Raw genomic sequence first — 13,289 nt, 5'->3', positions numbered from 1 at the left:
AACAATAGTCCATTTCTCTCTTTGTACTTAAAAATAAATGAAAAGTGTTTGATTTAAACATGACCTGATCATTTTACAATGAAAATAAAAGACAGAACAATGAATAAATAAATAAAAATAAGACAAAATCAAAAATCCTATTTGTTTAATGTTCATTTAAGCTGTATATTAGCTGAGAATTTAAATAAACTGCTGTTATTATCTGTGTTCTGTTCATACACACATAACCCTCAGTAATAATTCCTCTAACGTATCTTTAGTCTACATTGCACTGAAAGTCACGCTTAACTCTCACCGCTACAGCGTCAGATCATTTCTACTGTGTTTGTCTGGAGGGCGCGAGTGCGTCAGTCCGCTTTTCAAGTCGTGTGCACACCGCTCCTGATATGCGCACGTCTCCATTGGAGATAATGAACTTGTGTGCGGAAAAGACGCAATATGTAAACCATTACTGCATCTAAAATGGTGAAAAGCCTCGGAGTAATGATTGATGACCAGCTAAACTTCTCTGAGCACATCTCTAGAACTGCTCGATCTTGCAGATTCACACTCTATAACATCAGAAAGATCCGACCCTTCCTATCTGAACATGCAGCTCAACTCCTTGTTCAAGCTCTTGTTCTCTCCAGACTGGATTACTGCAACTCTCTACTAGCCGGGCTTCAGCTAACTCTATCAAGCCTCTTCATCTGCTTCAGAACGCAGCAGCACGAGTGGTCTTTAATGAACCTAAAAGAGCACATGTCACTCCGCTGCTCATCCGTTTGCACTGGCTGCCAGTTGCTGCTCGCATCAAATTCAAAGCTCTGATGTTTGCTTACAAAGCGACTTCTGGCTTTGCTCCTTCTTATCTGCTCTCACTTCTGCAGATGTATGTGTCCTCCAGAAACTTGCGTTCTGTGAATGAACGTCGCCTCGTGGTTCCATCCCAAAGAGGGAAGAAATCACTTTCCCGAACTCTCGTGCTCAATCTGCCCAGTTGGTGGAATGAACTCTCTAACTGCATCAGAACGGCAGAGTCACTCGCTGTCTTCAAGAAACCACTAAAAACTCAACTATTTAGTCTCCACTTCCCTTCCTAATCTGCAATTGCCTCTCTGACTCCACCGCTAACTGTACTACAGAAAAAAAAGTTGCTTGTAAGTCGCTTTGGATAAAAGTGTCTGCTGAATGACTAAATGTAACTGTGAACCGCCTCTGCTGCTTTAGTTAATCCAGTGTGCGTGCTTATCGGCATAACTTTGTGTAGTTGCAGCAGTTTTGTTCTGTGCAACAGAATCGCGGTGTTGTGAAGCCTTTAGTGAAATCTGCTAATCATTGAATCCCTAACAACGATATCAGTGCATTGAACAAAAGTTCTTTTCTAAACATATCCAAATGTTTTCGGCTGCCCGCACCACTCGCTTAATGTCAGGCGACTCGTGCGCTGCACAGCCTTCAACTGCAGCTCGTGCGGTATTAAACAGACGCACGTCACTCCATCACTATAGCGGCCGCTTTTCGACTGAACTAAATTTATTTCTGATGTCTTGGTCACACTGTTTAGAGGACTGGAACAAACTGCCTCAGGGGCCGGGTTCAGCCCGCTGGCCGCCAATTGAATAACCCTGAGTCTATATGTTTATGCTATGATTTGGGAGATCATTTTCAGGCCTGTAGCCAGGAGAGTTTGGGTGGTTTGAAAGACTCACCCCGCACTGACAAAGGTCCAGAATTTGTCATATACATGAGCTCATTTGTCCTATTTTGACTTCTATGACTAGTAAAAATAACTGATCAAAAAAGGTTTTAGGACCAAGAGGAATCCTCAGTGTGACTTCAGCTAATCAGTGTTTGCCAGTGCACATAATTATTCAACATCTGTGCAGGAAAACCTACAGTCTGACTTAAGTGAAGTCATCTTTCACTACTGTATTGTTTTAAATGTGTTTAAAAATAAGTCACTTTTATTATAAATCGTCAAACTTATACTTTAAACAAAAAATGACCAATAAAAAGGTGTGAAGCACCAAAAGTGACTGATATTAAAGTTAATTTGAAGACTATTTTGGCTATTTTTTTATCCAATAATTTTTAAATGAACTTTTCTTGGGTTATGATGACCATCCGACAATCTTTCAGCTAAAATAGCGCTTAAATGTCACTAAAATGCACCATTTAAATCTCTTAAATAAATAGTAGCCTGAATGAGGTATAAAGGTCCACTTTTAGAGAAATAAAGGCTGGCTACGGGCCTGCTTTCACCCAATTATACCTAAATTTCTCCACTGATAAATTGCATAATATTTTACATTTTTATCAAAACTATTAACTCTTTAAGGCTCAATTTAAGTTGTTTATTCATATTCATGCCAGTTTACAGGCACCATCCTGCATCTGTTGGTTAGAAGAAACTGTGGTTAGAGTTTCAGGAATAACCACACTCGTCCAGCAGAGGGCCATGAAGAGCCACTCAGACAGAGCAGAGCCATTCTGCCCCTTAACTCAAGCTGTAAATGCATCTCTGCTGTGTCTAGAGAGAGAGTGTGTGTGTGTGTGTGTGTGTGTGTGTGTGTGTGTGTGTGTGTGAGTTTGAGCTGAGTACAGCACACAGATCATGTTCTCCAGCTCTCTGAAACTGACCCTTTCAGGCTTTGATCCTCTTTGTGGCGTTTTGGCGATTGTTGCTTTAAATGCAAATGAGACTGTGATTATTTCAGAAGAGGGCGGAGCTACAGGTGGCTGTGTTTCAGCATAGCAACAGATGTAAAACAGACTGACCTCGAAGGTGTGGTCGAGCCTGTAGACGGGTGAGGAGTTCATGGCGCTCACCACCTCCAGCACACCATTGAAGTTGTTGAGCTCCTGAAAGACCTGCAGGATCTCAATGATACGCGACACCACGGACACACGCTCCTCCACATTCTCCGTCTCCACTATACACCTGCACAGAGAGAGAGGGAGAGAGTTACACACACACACACACACACACACACACAGAGAGACAGACAGACAGTCAGGTGTCGTACTTCTCCAGCCAGAGTGTGAGGTTGGTGGTGTGTCTGATCATCCTCAGCAGGTTTGGAGAGTTGATCTCTTTATCTTCTTTAGTCCAGACGCTTCCCACCAGCTCTGACGGCTGCACCGCCCTGAGGAGAAACACACACACACACACACACACACACACACACACACACACACACACACACACACACACTTACTCTCAGCACTACACACACACTACAAACACACTACAACTATACCTCTCTGTTATGATACATTTGGTGTGTGTAATACAGATGTGTGAGTGTGTGTCTGTCTGTGTATGTGTGGCTCTGTCTGTTGGTGTGTGTATGTGTGTGTGTGTTTGTGTGTGTGCGCGCTTTGGATTGGTTCAGTGTTTTGGGAGACGGGTGCACAGCGCAGAACGGCCTCATGGGAAACTGAGCTGAGCTGGTGACCTTGGGTACGCCGCTTACTGCCTGTTCCCACAGAGGTGAAGGGAAGTGTGTGTGTGTGTGTGTGTGTCACAGCTGGACGCTCTATTGTGTTAAACTGCCCCATTTTCTGTGCAGCCAGTTGCCATCGGAGCAGAAAATAAAAATACAAACAGGAAGTCCAGCCTTTTCCCTTATAAAGACACAAAGCCACATTAAAATAGAAGCAGCGGCAGCGAATACTGGACTGAGAAACCAGCGGCTCCGTCCTGCTGAGTGCGGATACACAATGAACCCAATACAACTGAATCACACTGTCAACATGAACCAATGAACTGAATGTGATGCATATCCACAAATCAGATATCTGCACTAACAACATATGACTGACTGTCTCCATCTATTGTCTGAATAATGTGCAGGTTAGTGTATACTCCATCAGCTGTTTCTGACTGTCTCCATCTAGTGTCTGAATAATGCGCAGGTTAGTGTATACTCCATCAGCTGTTTCTGACTGTCTCCATCTAGTGTCTGAATAATGCGCAGGTTAGTGTATACTCCATCAGCTGATTAAGACTGTCTCCATCTAGTGTCTGAATAATGTGCAGGTTAGTGTATACTCCATCAGCTGTTTCTGACTGTTTGGCTCTATCTAGTGTCTGAATAATGCGCAGGTTAGTGTATACTCCATCAGCTGTTTCTGACTGTTTGTCTCCATCTAGTGTCTGAATAATGCGCAGGTTAGTGTATACTCCATCAGCTGTTTCTGACTGTCTCCATCTAGTGTCTGAATAATGTGCAGGTTAGTGTATACTCCATCAGCTGTTTCTGACTGTCTCCATCTAGTGTCTGAATAATGTGCAGGTTAGTGTATACTCCATCAGCTGTTTCTGACTGTCTCCATCTAGTGTCTGAATAATGCGCAGGTTAGTGTATACTCCATCAGCTGTTTCTGACTGTTTGGCTCTATCTAGTGTCTGAATAATGATGCAGCAGAGCAGTCTGTTAATGAGGAAGCGGTGTGTCCCACAGTGTGCACACTCCTTTGTTACACACTTATGTGCTTTTTCTTCAGGAAAATAGTGCATACTTTATGATGTAGTATAAGTGTGTGAATTGGGACGCAACCGTGTCTCACCTGTAGAAGTGTGACTCCAGTAGTTAACCACACACACACACACACACACACGCATACGCACACACACACACACACACAGGGTCTCACCTGTAGAAGTCAGACTCCAGCAGTGTGAGCTGTCGGGCGATCTCGATGGGGTGGAGGGTCATCAGGTCGAACTGCTCCACCTGTCCCGCTCTGCACAGGTGCCACTCGATGGCGGGCGGAGAGCTCTCGAAGGTGATGTTGTGGCTGGAGCCGCTGGCCTGCGCCTGCTTCTTCCTCTGGATGATCTTCGTGATGGACTCCACCCACTTCCTCATGGCTTTACCTGCACACACACCAAGACGGCAGACTGTTGATGAGTGCTGCGAGCCATATTCCATATGATATCAGTGTTTACATGACGTTTCCCTTCAGACACACTGTGTTCATTAGACAAGTTTCAAATGCAGTGAGCAGCACGATCGCCTCACAGCAAGGTCTCTGGTTTAAGTCTCGGCTGGGTCAGTTGGTGTTTCTGTGTGGAGTTTGCATGTTCTCCACGTGTTGGTGTGGGTTTCCTCCGTGTGCTCTGGTTTCCCCCACAGTCCAAACACATGCGCTATAGGGGAACTGATCAACTACACTGGCTGTAGTGTATGAGTGTGTGTGTAAATGAGTGTATGGGCGTTTCCCAGTACTGGGTTGCAGCTGGAAGGGCATCTGCTGTGTAAAACATATGCTAGAAAAGTTGGCGGTTCATTCCGCTGTGGCGATCCCCGATTAAAAAAAGAGACTAAGCCATAAAGAATGAATGAATGATTAAAATAATCAGGGAACATCTATTTTCCAGATTTCATTAGTTCTAATTCAGATTGCATGTGTGGAGTGTGTGTGTGTGTGTGTGTGTGTGTGCATGTGTGGAGTGTGTGTGTGTGTGTGGAGTGTGTGTGTACCTCTGACAGTGCCGATGAACTCCTCCAGTCTCCGCAGCAGCTGAGCGTCTCTCTCGAAGTCATAGAAATGATGCTCCACCCAATGCCGACACACATTCAACACCCTGAACACACACAGAGACACACACACACACACACACACACACACACACACATTTGTATACACAGCATGTACGCATACACAGAAATCAGCGAGATCATGTGTAGCGCACTCAGTAGTGTGTGTGGATGTTTGTGTGTGTGTGCGTGCTAAATGTGTGTGTTTGGGTTGATGTGTTTGTGATTGTACATGTGTGTTGGTGTGTGACTGAGTGAATGTGTGTGTATATTTGTGCATCGTGCATTTATGCTCAAGTCTGTGTGGTGTGTGTGTGAATGTGTATGTTGTTGTGTGTCTATATACACGTATGTGTACGCGTACACTGGTGTACAGATGTGTGTGCATATATACGTGTGTGTGTGTGTATGTGCATATATACGTGTGTATGTGCATATATACGTGTGTGTGTGTGTGTGTGTGTGTGCATATATACGCGTGTATGTGTGTGTATGTGCATATATACGTGTGTGTGTGTGTGCATATATACGTGTGTGTGTGTGCATATATACGTGTGTGTGTGTATATATACGTGTGTGTGTGTGTGTTTGTGTATGTGCATATATACGTGTGTGTGTGTGTGTGTGTGTGTGTATGTTCATATATACATGTGTGTGTGTGTGTGCATATATACTACATGTGTGTGTGTGTGTGTGTGTGTGTGTGTGTGTGTGTGTGTGTATGTGCATATATACGTGTGTGTGTGTGTGTGTGTGTGTGTATGTGCAAATATACGTGTGTGGCATGTTGTGTGTGTGTATATTTGTGTGTGTGTATACCTGAGCTGTACGGGCTGCACAAACTCCTTGCGGAAGCGTTTGAGTTCTGCGCTCAGCGGCTGATCTCCGTTCTCCAGCGCCATCTGATCCGCTTCTGTGGGCTTGGGTTCTGGAATCTCAAACCTGGAACAGCAGAGGAACATCAGCATCAACGCATTCACACACTCACACACACGCGCACACACACATGCACACGCACAAACACATGCATGCACACACACACAGATGCACACACGCACACACACATGCAAACGGCCAAACACATGCACGCACACACACCTCTCGATGAGCAGATCCAGCAGCTCCTGAGGTTTGCAGAACGAGCGGTACGTGGTGAGGAACGTCCGCACGAAATTAGGATCTGAAACAGACACAAACACTCAGCTTGACAAAGACCTGAGGACTGCGTTCGTCCATCAGTAACCTTTAATCCACTGCAGACACACACACACACACACACACACACTGCTGGTCCATTATAACAAGTGATTATTTACACATTTCTGTGTGTACCTGTGTGAGTCTCAAGCAGGAGTCTGTCTGTGTGTGTGTGTGTGTGTGTGTGTGTGTGTGTGTGTGTGTGTGTGTGTGTGTGTGTGTGTGTGTGTGTGTGTGTGTTTCAGCCTGATGATGTGCTCTGCACAAACAATAGAAATTCAGCACAAGTCCAAACAATCAGTCTGAGTTATTCACTGCAGGAAACACACACACACACACACACACACACACACACACACACACACACACTCGCCTCTGACGCACAGCACACACACATGCGCTTAAAATAGACCATGTCTGACGGAGAGGACGCTCACACACACCAGTCTGTGTGTGTTTTACAGGTCAATCACTAGTGATCATTAACCCTCATACACACCCTAAACCAGCAGCGACACACACACACACACACACACTCGCACACTCACACACACTCGCGAGACACACCTTTCCCTCACACACACATAATAGTCATATACACAAACTCACATGCTCTCTCACACACAGATGCATCTAATCTCACACACACACACACACACACACACACACACAGAGAGAGACAGACACACAAACAGAAATACATATTTACATATCTAAATCACACACATACACACACACACTCTTACGCTGTGCGGTGTGTGTGTGTGTGTGTGTGTGTGTGTGTGTGTGTGCTGCTCCAGGATCAGTGGAAGCGTCTCTATATTTACCTCTGCAGGAAGTTTACGAGTCAAACGCCCAGCAGAGGAATTCAGACAGTGGATCAGTGTCATACACACACACACTCACACACACACACACTCACACACACACACACACACACACACACACGCACACACGCACACACACGCACACACACGCACACACACGCACACACACAGAACTATTAATACACTGGTTAATATTAACAGCTGTTCTGGGATCATTGGTTCTACCTTCATAAGCGTCTGTGATCTGGGTCGACTTGATCTTCTGTTTAAAGACTCTATACACACACACACACACATACACTCTTGCTCTCTCTCTCACATACACACACTTTCACATACACACTCATACAGACCATTTTTCTCTCTCTCTCTCTCTCACACACAAACAAACGCGCACACACACACACACACACACACACACACACACACACACACACACACACACACACACACACACATTCACTCACTCACTCACTGACAGGATGGACGCTGCTGAATAGAGTGTGTGTTGTGTGTTATCAGTGTTAGTTGTGTTATCAGCAGTAAAACAAAGCAGGTCAAAGCTGCACAGAGATCAGTGACGTAAAGCAGCACAAATATTTACAGCAGTGTGTGTGTGTGTGTGTGTGTGTGTCAGTGCAGTCCAGAGTATTGAGAGAAAAACCCATATCCCAGCTTGAGAAATACACACACACAGACAGACACACACACACACACACACACACACACACACTCCAGCTTGAGTAAGAGCAGTAATGCGCTTTAGCCGAGGCTGAAAACAGCCTGTACAGCACAGAAAACACTCACTGCACACACACACACACACAGCAGAAACAACAGAGGAACACAACAATCACAGGACTATAAACACACACAACAAACCAAAGAACTCAAAATAACCAAACAAAAACACACACAACTCCAGAGGAACTACACAAACACACTCAGAGAGCCAGAAAAACACACACACACACACAACACGCACAATGCCAAAGAGCACAACAAAAATCACACAACACATGACCAGCACAACCCAGAGAGAGACAGCAAACGATCACACAGGACCAAAACAAACAAACAGAAAGAACCACACACACACACACACACACACACACACACACACACACACACACACACACACACACACACACACACACTCCAGCTTGAGTAAGAGCAGTAATGCGCTTTAGCCGAGGCTGAAAACAGCCTGTACAGCACAGAAAACACTCACTGCACACACACACACACACACACAGCAGAAACAACACAGAGGAACACAATCACAGGACTATAAACACACACAACAAACCAAAGAACTCAAAATAACCAAACAAAAACACACACAACTCCAGAGGAACTACACAAACACACTCAGAGAGCCAGAAAAACACACACACACACAACACACACAATGCCAAAGAGCACAACAAAAATCACACAACACATGACCAGCACAACCCAGAGAGAGACAGCAAACGATCACACAGGACCAAAACAAACAAACAGAAAGAACCACACACACACACACACACACACACACACACACACACACACACACACACACACACACACACACACGCAAAAGCACACAAACCAGGCAGAACCACAACAAACACAAAGAGCCAGAAAAAAGAAGAGCAAATCTCTGACAGCACTGGACCAAACCAGACAGAACCACAAAGAACCAAAATCCCTAAATCCACAGACACACAACACAACAACACAACCACACACAGCTGAAACACACATTACATAGCCTTAAATCTATAGTCAGACATGACTTGAGAATGTTACTACACTTTTACCACAGTATTACAACATCAACAACAACAACAAGAAAATAGGAAGAATATGGCCAATAATGATAATAATAATAATAATAACAGTCTATAAAAATAATTTATTATAACAATTAATAATAATAATAATAATAATAATAGTAAAATGGCCAATAAAAATAAATAAATAATAATAATAATAATATGGTGAATAAAAATAATTAAATATAACAATTAATAATAATAATGATAATAATAATAAGCTAATAATTTGACCAATATTAATAAAAATAATAATAATATGACCAATAAAAAAGATGAATAAGAAGAATATGGCCAAATATTACCATCAATATTAATATAATAATAATAAAAACACAGCCAATAAAATTAAATAATAATAATAACAACAACAGTCATCATTATCATATGGCCAATTAAAATAATTAATATTAATGATAACAATAATAACAACAATAATAGCAAAATATTAATAATGATATGGTCCATCAAAACAATTAATAATAATTATATTATTAATATGGTAAATAAAAAATAATTATAATAATAATTATAATCATATGGCTAACAAAAATAATTAATAATTAATAATAATAATAATAATAGTAATAATAATAATCAAATGGCCAATAAAAAAATAATGATCATGTGACCAATAAAAATCTTAATAACAATAATAATAACTATAATATGGCCAATAAAAATAATTAATAATAATAATAATATTAATAATAATAATAATAATAATATGGAATATAAAAATATTTATAAATAATCATCATCATCGAATGGTCAATAAAATAATGATAAAAATAATAATCATATGGCCAATAAAAATAATTAATAATAATAATAATCCTATGGCCAATAAAAATAATTAATAATAAAAATAATAATCATATGGCCAATAAAAATAATTAATAATAATAATAATCCTATGGCCAATAAAAATAATTAATAATAAAAATAATAATCATATGGCCAATAAAAATAATTAATAATAATGATAATAATCATATGGCCAATAAAAATAATTAATAATAATGATAATAATCATATGGCCAATAAAAAAAATCATCATCATATGGCCAATAAAAATAATTAATAATAATAATAATAATAATAATAAGTAGAAGAAAAAGACTGTCAATAATAGTAATAAAAAGGAAAACAATATAATAGTAATATAGTAATTATACTATAATAGTATAGTATAAAATAGTAATAATAATAATAATAATTATAGTAATCATAATAATAATAATATGATCATTTGTGCAATAGTAAGAATAAAAATAGGGTCAATAATACCACTAATAATAATGCTACTAATAATAATTTGATCAATAATGTAGTTAATAATAGTAGTAGTGATGCTAGTGTCAGTGGTGAGTGTTGACTGACCGGCGTACATGTGGAAGGTCAGCCTCTCGATCAGCTTCAGCACGGTTCCGGCTTTGATGATGGGGATGCCGGATTTGGACTGCACGTTCTCCTCGAACACCACGTTCTCCTCAGAGTCGGGTTCTGCGAATCGGTACAGCTGAGCTCCGGGCAGCCGCATCTGCTCCTCCTTCTCCTCCTGCAGCATGGCGGTGTCCAGCATGCGTTCCAGCGTGGAGCGATACTGCAGCGAGATCAGCGCCGCCATCCAGCCGTTCTTCTCCTCCGCAGACTTCGCTGAGAACACCACACTGTTCCCGTCCTTCAGGATGATCTCGAACGCATGCCGGTACTCGCCCTCCTTATCGTCCTTATCATTGATCTGGACCTGCAGGAGATGAAGAACAACATCAGCGTGCACTGCAGCCAATACACCATCAGATGCATTACTTGTGATGGTGTGTGCTCAATATCAGGCATTCCCTAGACCCAATACTGGTGCTAGATGGACGCTGAGTCACTACCAAGAACTACCCAACATTCTGAAGGTCCACTATATACTGAAGGGGGGGGGGGGGGGGGGGGTATCAGGATGATGATGCAGCAATACACACAGCAGGACTGGAGACAGAGCGGTCTGATGAACATGACAGTGAAGTTGAACATCTCCCGTGGCCTGCACAGTACCCAGATTAAACATTATTGAGCACTTTGGGCTGTTTTGGAGGAGTGAGTGAGGGAAGGGTTTCCTCCAGCAGCATCAGTGGTGACCTGAACACTATTCTGAAGAAGAACAGCTCACAACCCCTCTGACCACTGTGCAGGACTCCTGTCTGTCAATCACTACACTGAGGAGGAGGAGCTACAGCACTGAGGAGGAGGAGCTACAGCACTGAGGAGGAGCTACAACACTGAGGAGGAGGAGCTACAACACTGAGGAGGAGGAGCTACACCAGACTGATTCACTACTGTGCTCGAAAACCAATATGTGTGTGTGTGTGTGTGTGTGTGTGTGTGTGTGTGTGTGTGTGTGTGTGTGTGTATGTGTGCTGACCTTCCTCATGAAGAACTTCTCTTTGAGCCGGTACTCTGCGGCGCTGGCTCCAGGCAAGCGGGGCTGGCCGTGGTTGGACTTGCAGCAGATCATGAGGCCGTCAAACAGGAAGATGTGGCGCTCGTGTTTGGCGCCGACGCGGGTCAGCGTTCCCTCCATGATGAACTCGTTGCAGCACTGCCCGATGTCTTTGCCCTCCCAGCCGTCGATGTTCCTCTGGATCTCATTCATCTTCTTGATGGCCAGATGTTTGCCCTTCATCTGCTGACTGTAGAAGCGGCACGCAGACTCGCTGCTCACACACACACACACACACACACACACAAAAATCTATTTTAATCGAAAATCAGCACTGAATCAAATAAACAACAAACCAAATCAACACTGAATAAAACGAACATTAATACAAATCAACACTGAACTAAACTGAATCAACACTGAATCAAATGAACATTAAACCAAATCAACACTCAACTAAACTGAATCAACACTGAATCAAATGAACATTAAACCAAATCAACACTCAACTAAACTGAATCAACACTGAATCAAATGAACATTAAACCAAATCAACACTCAACTAAACTGAATCAACACTGAATCAAATGAACATTGAACCAAATCAACACTCAACTAAATTGAATCAACACTAAATCAAATGAACATTGAACCAAATCAACACTGAACTAATCTGAATCAACAGTGAATCAAATGAACATTAAACTGAATCAACACTCAACTAAATTGAATCAACACTGAATCAAATGAACATTGAACCAAATCAACACTGAACTAATCTGAATCAACAGTGAATCAAATGAACATTAAACTGAATCAACACTCAACTAAATTGAATCAACACTGAATCAAATGAACATTACACTGAATCAACACTGAACGAACCTGAATCAACACTGAATCAAATCAACTCAAGTAAATCAACTCTAAATCAAACCAATTCAACACTGATCTAAACCACATCAATACTGTGTGTTTAGTGTGCGTAGAATCTGTGTGAAGTGTCTATTTGTGTGTAGAGTGTATCAGTGTGAGTATATCATGTCTGTAGTGTGTATAATATGTGTATAGTTGTTTGTCTAGTGTATATCGGTGTATGAAATCCACTAGCACATGCACTCTGAGGATGAGCAGCCGGAGCCCTGCTGGAATCACTGGGAAATGAACTAAAGTCTTGTTATAGATGTTCAGAGCTCATGACTGCTCAATAACTGCATTCATGATCCAGATTTATGAAGAATATTCCTGTCATTAAACACTTTATATGAAACCTGCATCAAGTAAATCAACGCTACTAAACGCTACTGTGTGTGTGTGTGTGTGTGTGTGTGTGTGTGTGTGTGTGTGTGTGTGTGTGGAGCGTTCACACGACACAAGCTCTCCTCAGCGGCTGCATGTAGAGCGACACACACTGGAGACAAACGGTGCTGCACTGCTACACACACACACACACACAGACACACACACACACACACACACACAC

General features: G+C 42.0%; 1 protein-coding gene across 5 annotated transcripts in view; it reads right to left on the bottom strand.

The window, feature by feature from the left end:
* sos1 (son of sevenless homolog 1 (Drosophila)) overlaps positions 1–13,289 on the bottom strand; it is a 46,262-nt gene that overhangs the window by 6,172 nt on the left and 26,801 nt on the right. For 4 of the 5 annotated variants that reach the window (XM_073915899.1, XM_073915900.1, XM_073915901.1 and 1 more), the window contains 8 exons: positions 11,789–12,080; positions 10,756–11,122; positions 6,627–6,708; positions 6,348–6,470; positions 5,472–5,575; positions 4,642–4,864; positions 3,009–3,128; positions 2,761–2,923 (listed from right to left, as the gene is read on the bottom strand). In XM_073915899.1, the coding sequence (XP_073772000.1) occupies positions 2,761–2,923; positions 3,009–3,128; positions 4,642–4,864; positions 5,472–5,575; positions 6,348–6,470; positions 6,627–6,708; positions 10,756–11,122; positions 11,789–12,080 (1,474 nt within the window). 5 annotated transcript variants of the gene reach the window in all.

The sequence above is a fragment of the Danio rerio genome, chromosome 11 (assembly GCF_049306965.1).
Source record: "Danio rerio strain Tuebingen ecotype United States chromosome 11, GRCz12tu, whole genome shotgun sequence".
Taxonomy (NCBI): domain Eukaryota; kingdom Metazoa; phylum Chordata; class Actinopteri; order Cypriniformes; family Danionidae; genus Danio; species Danio rerio.
The sequence above is the reverse complement of the archived record's forward strand: the minus strand, read 5'-3'. Positions and strand labels throughout refer to the sequence as shown.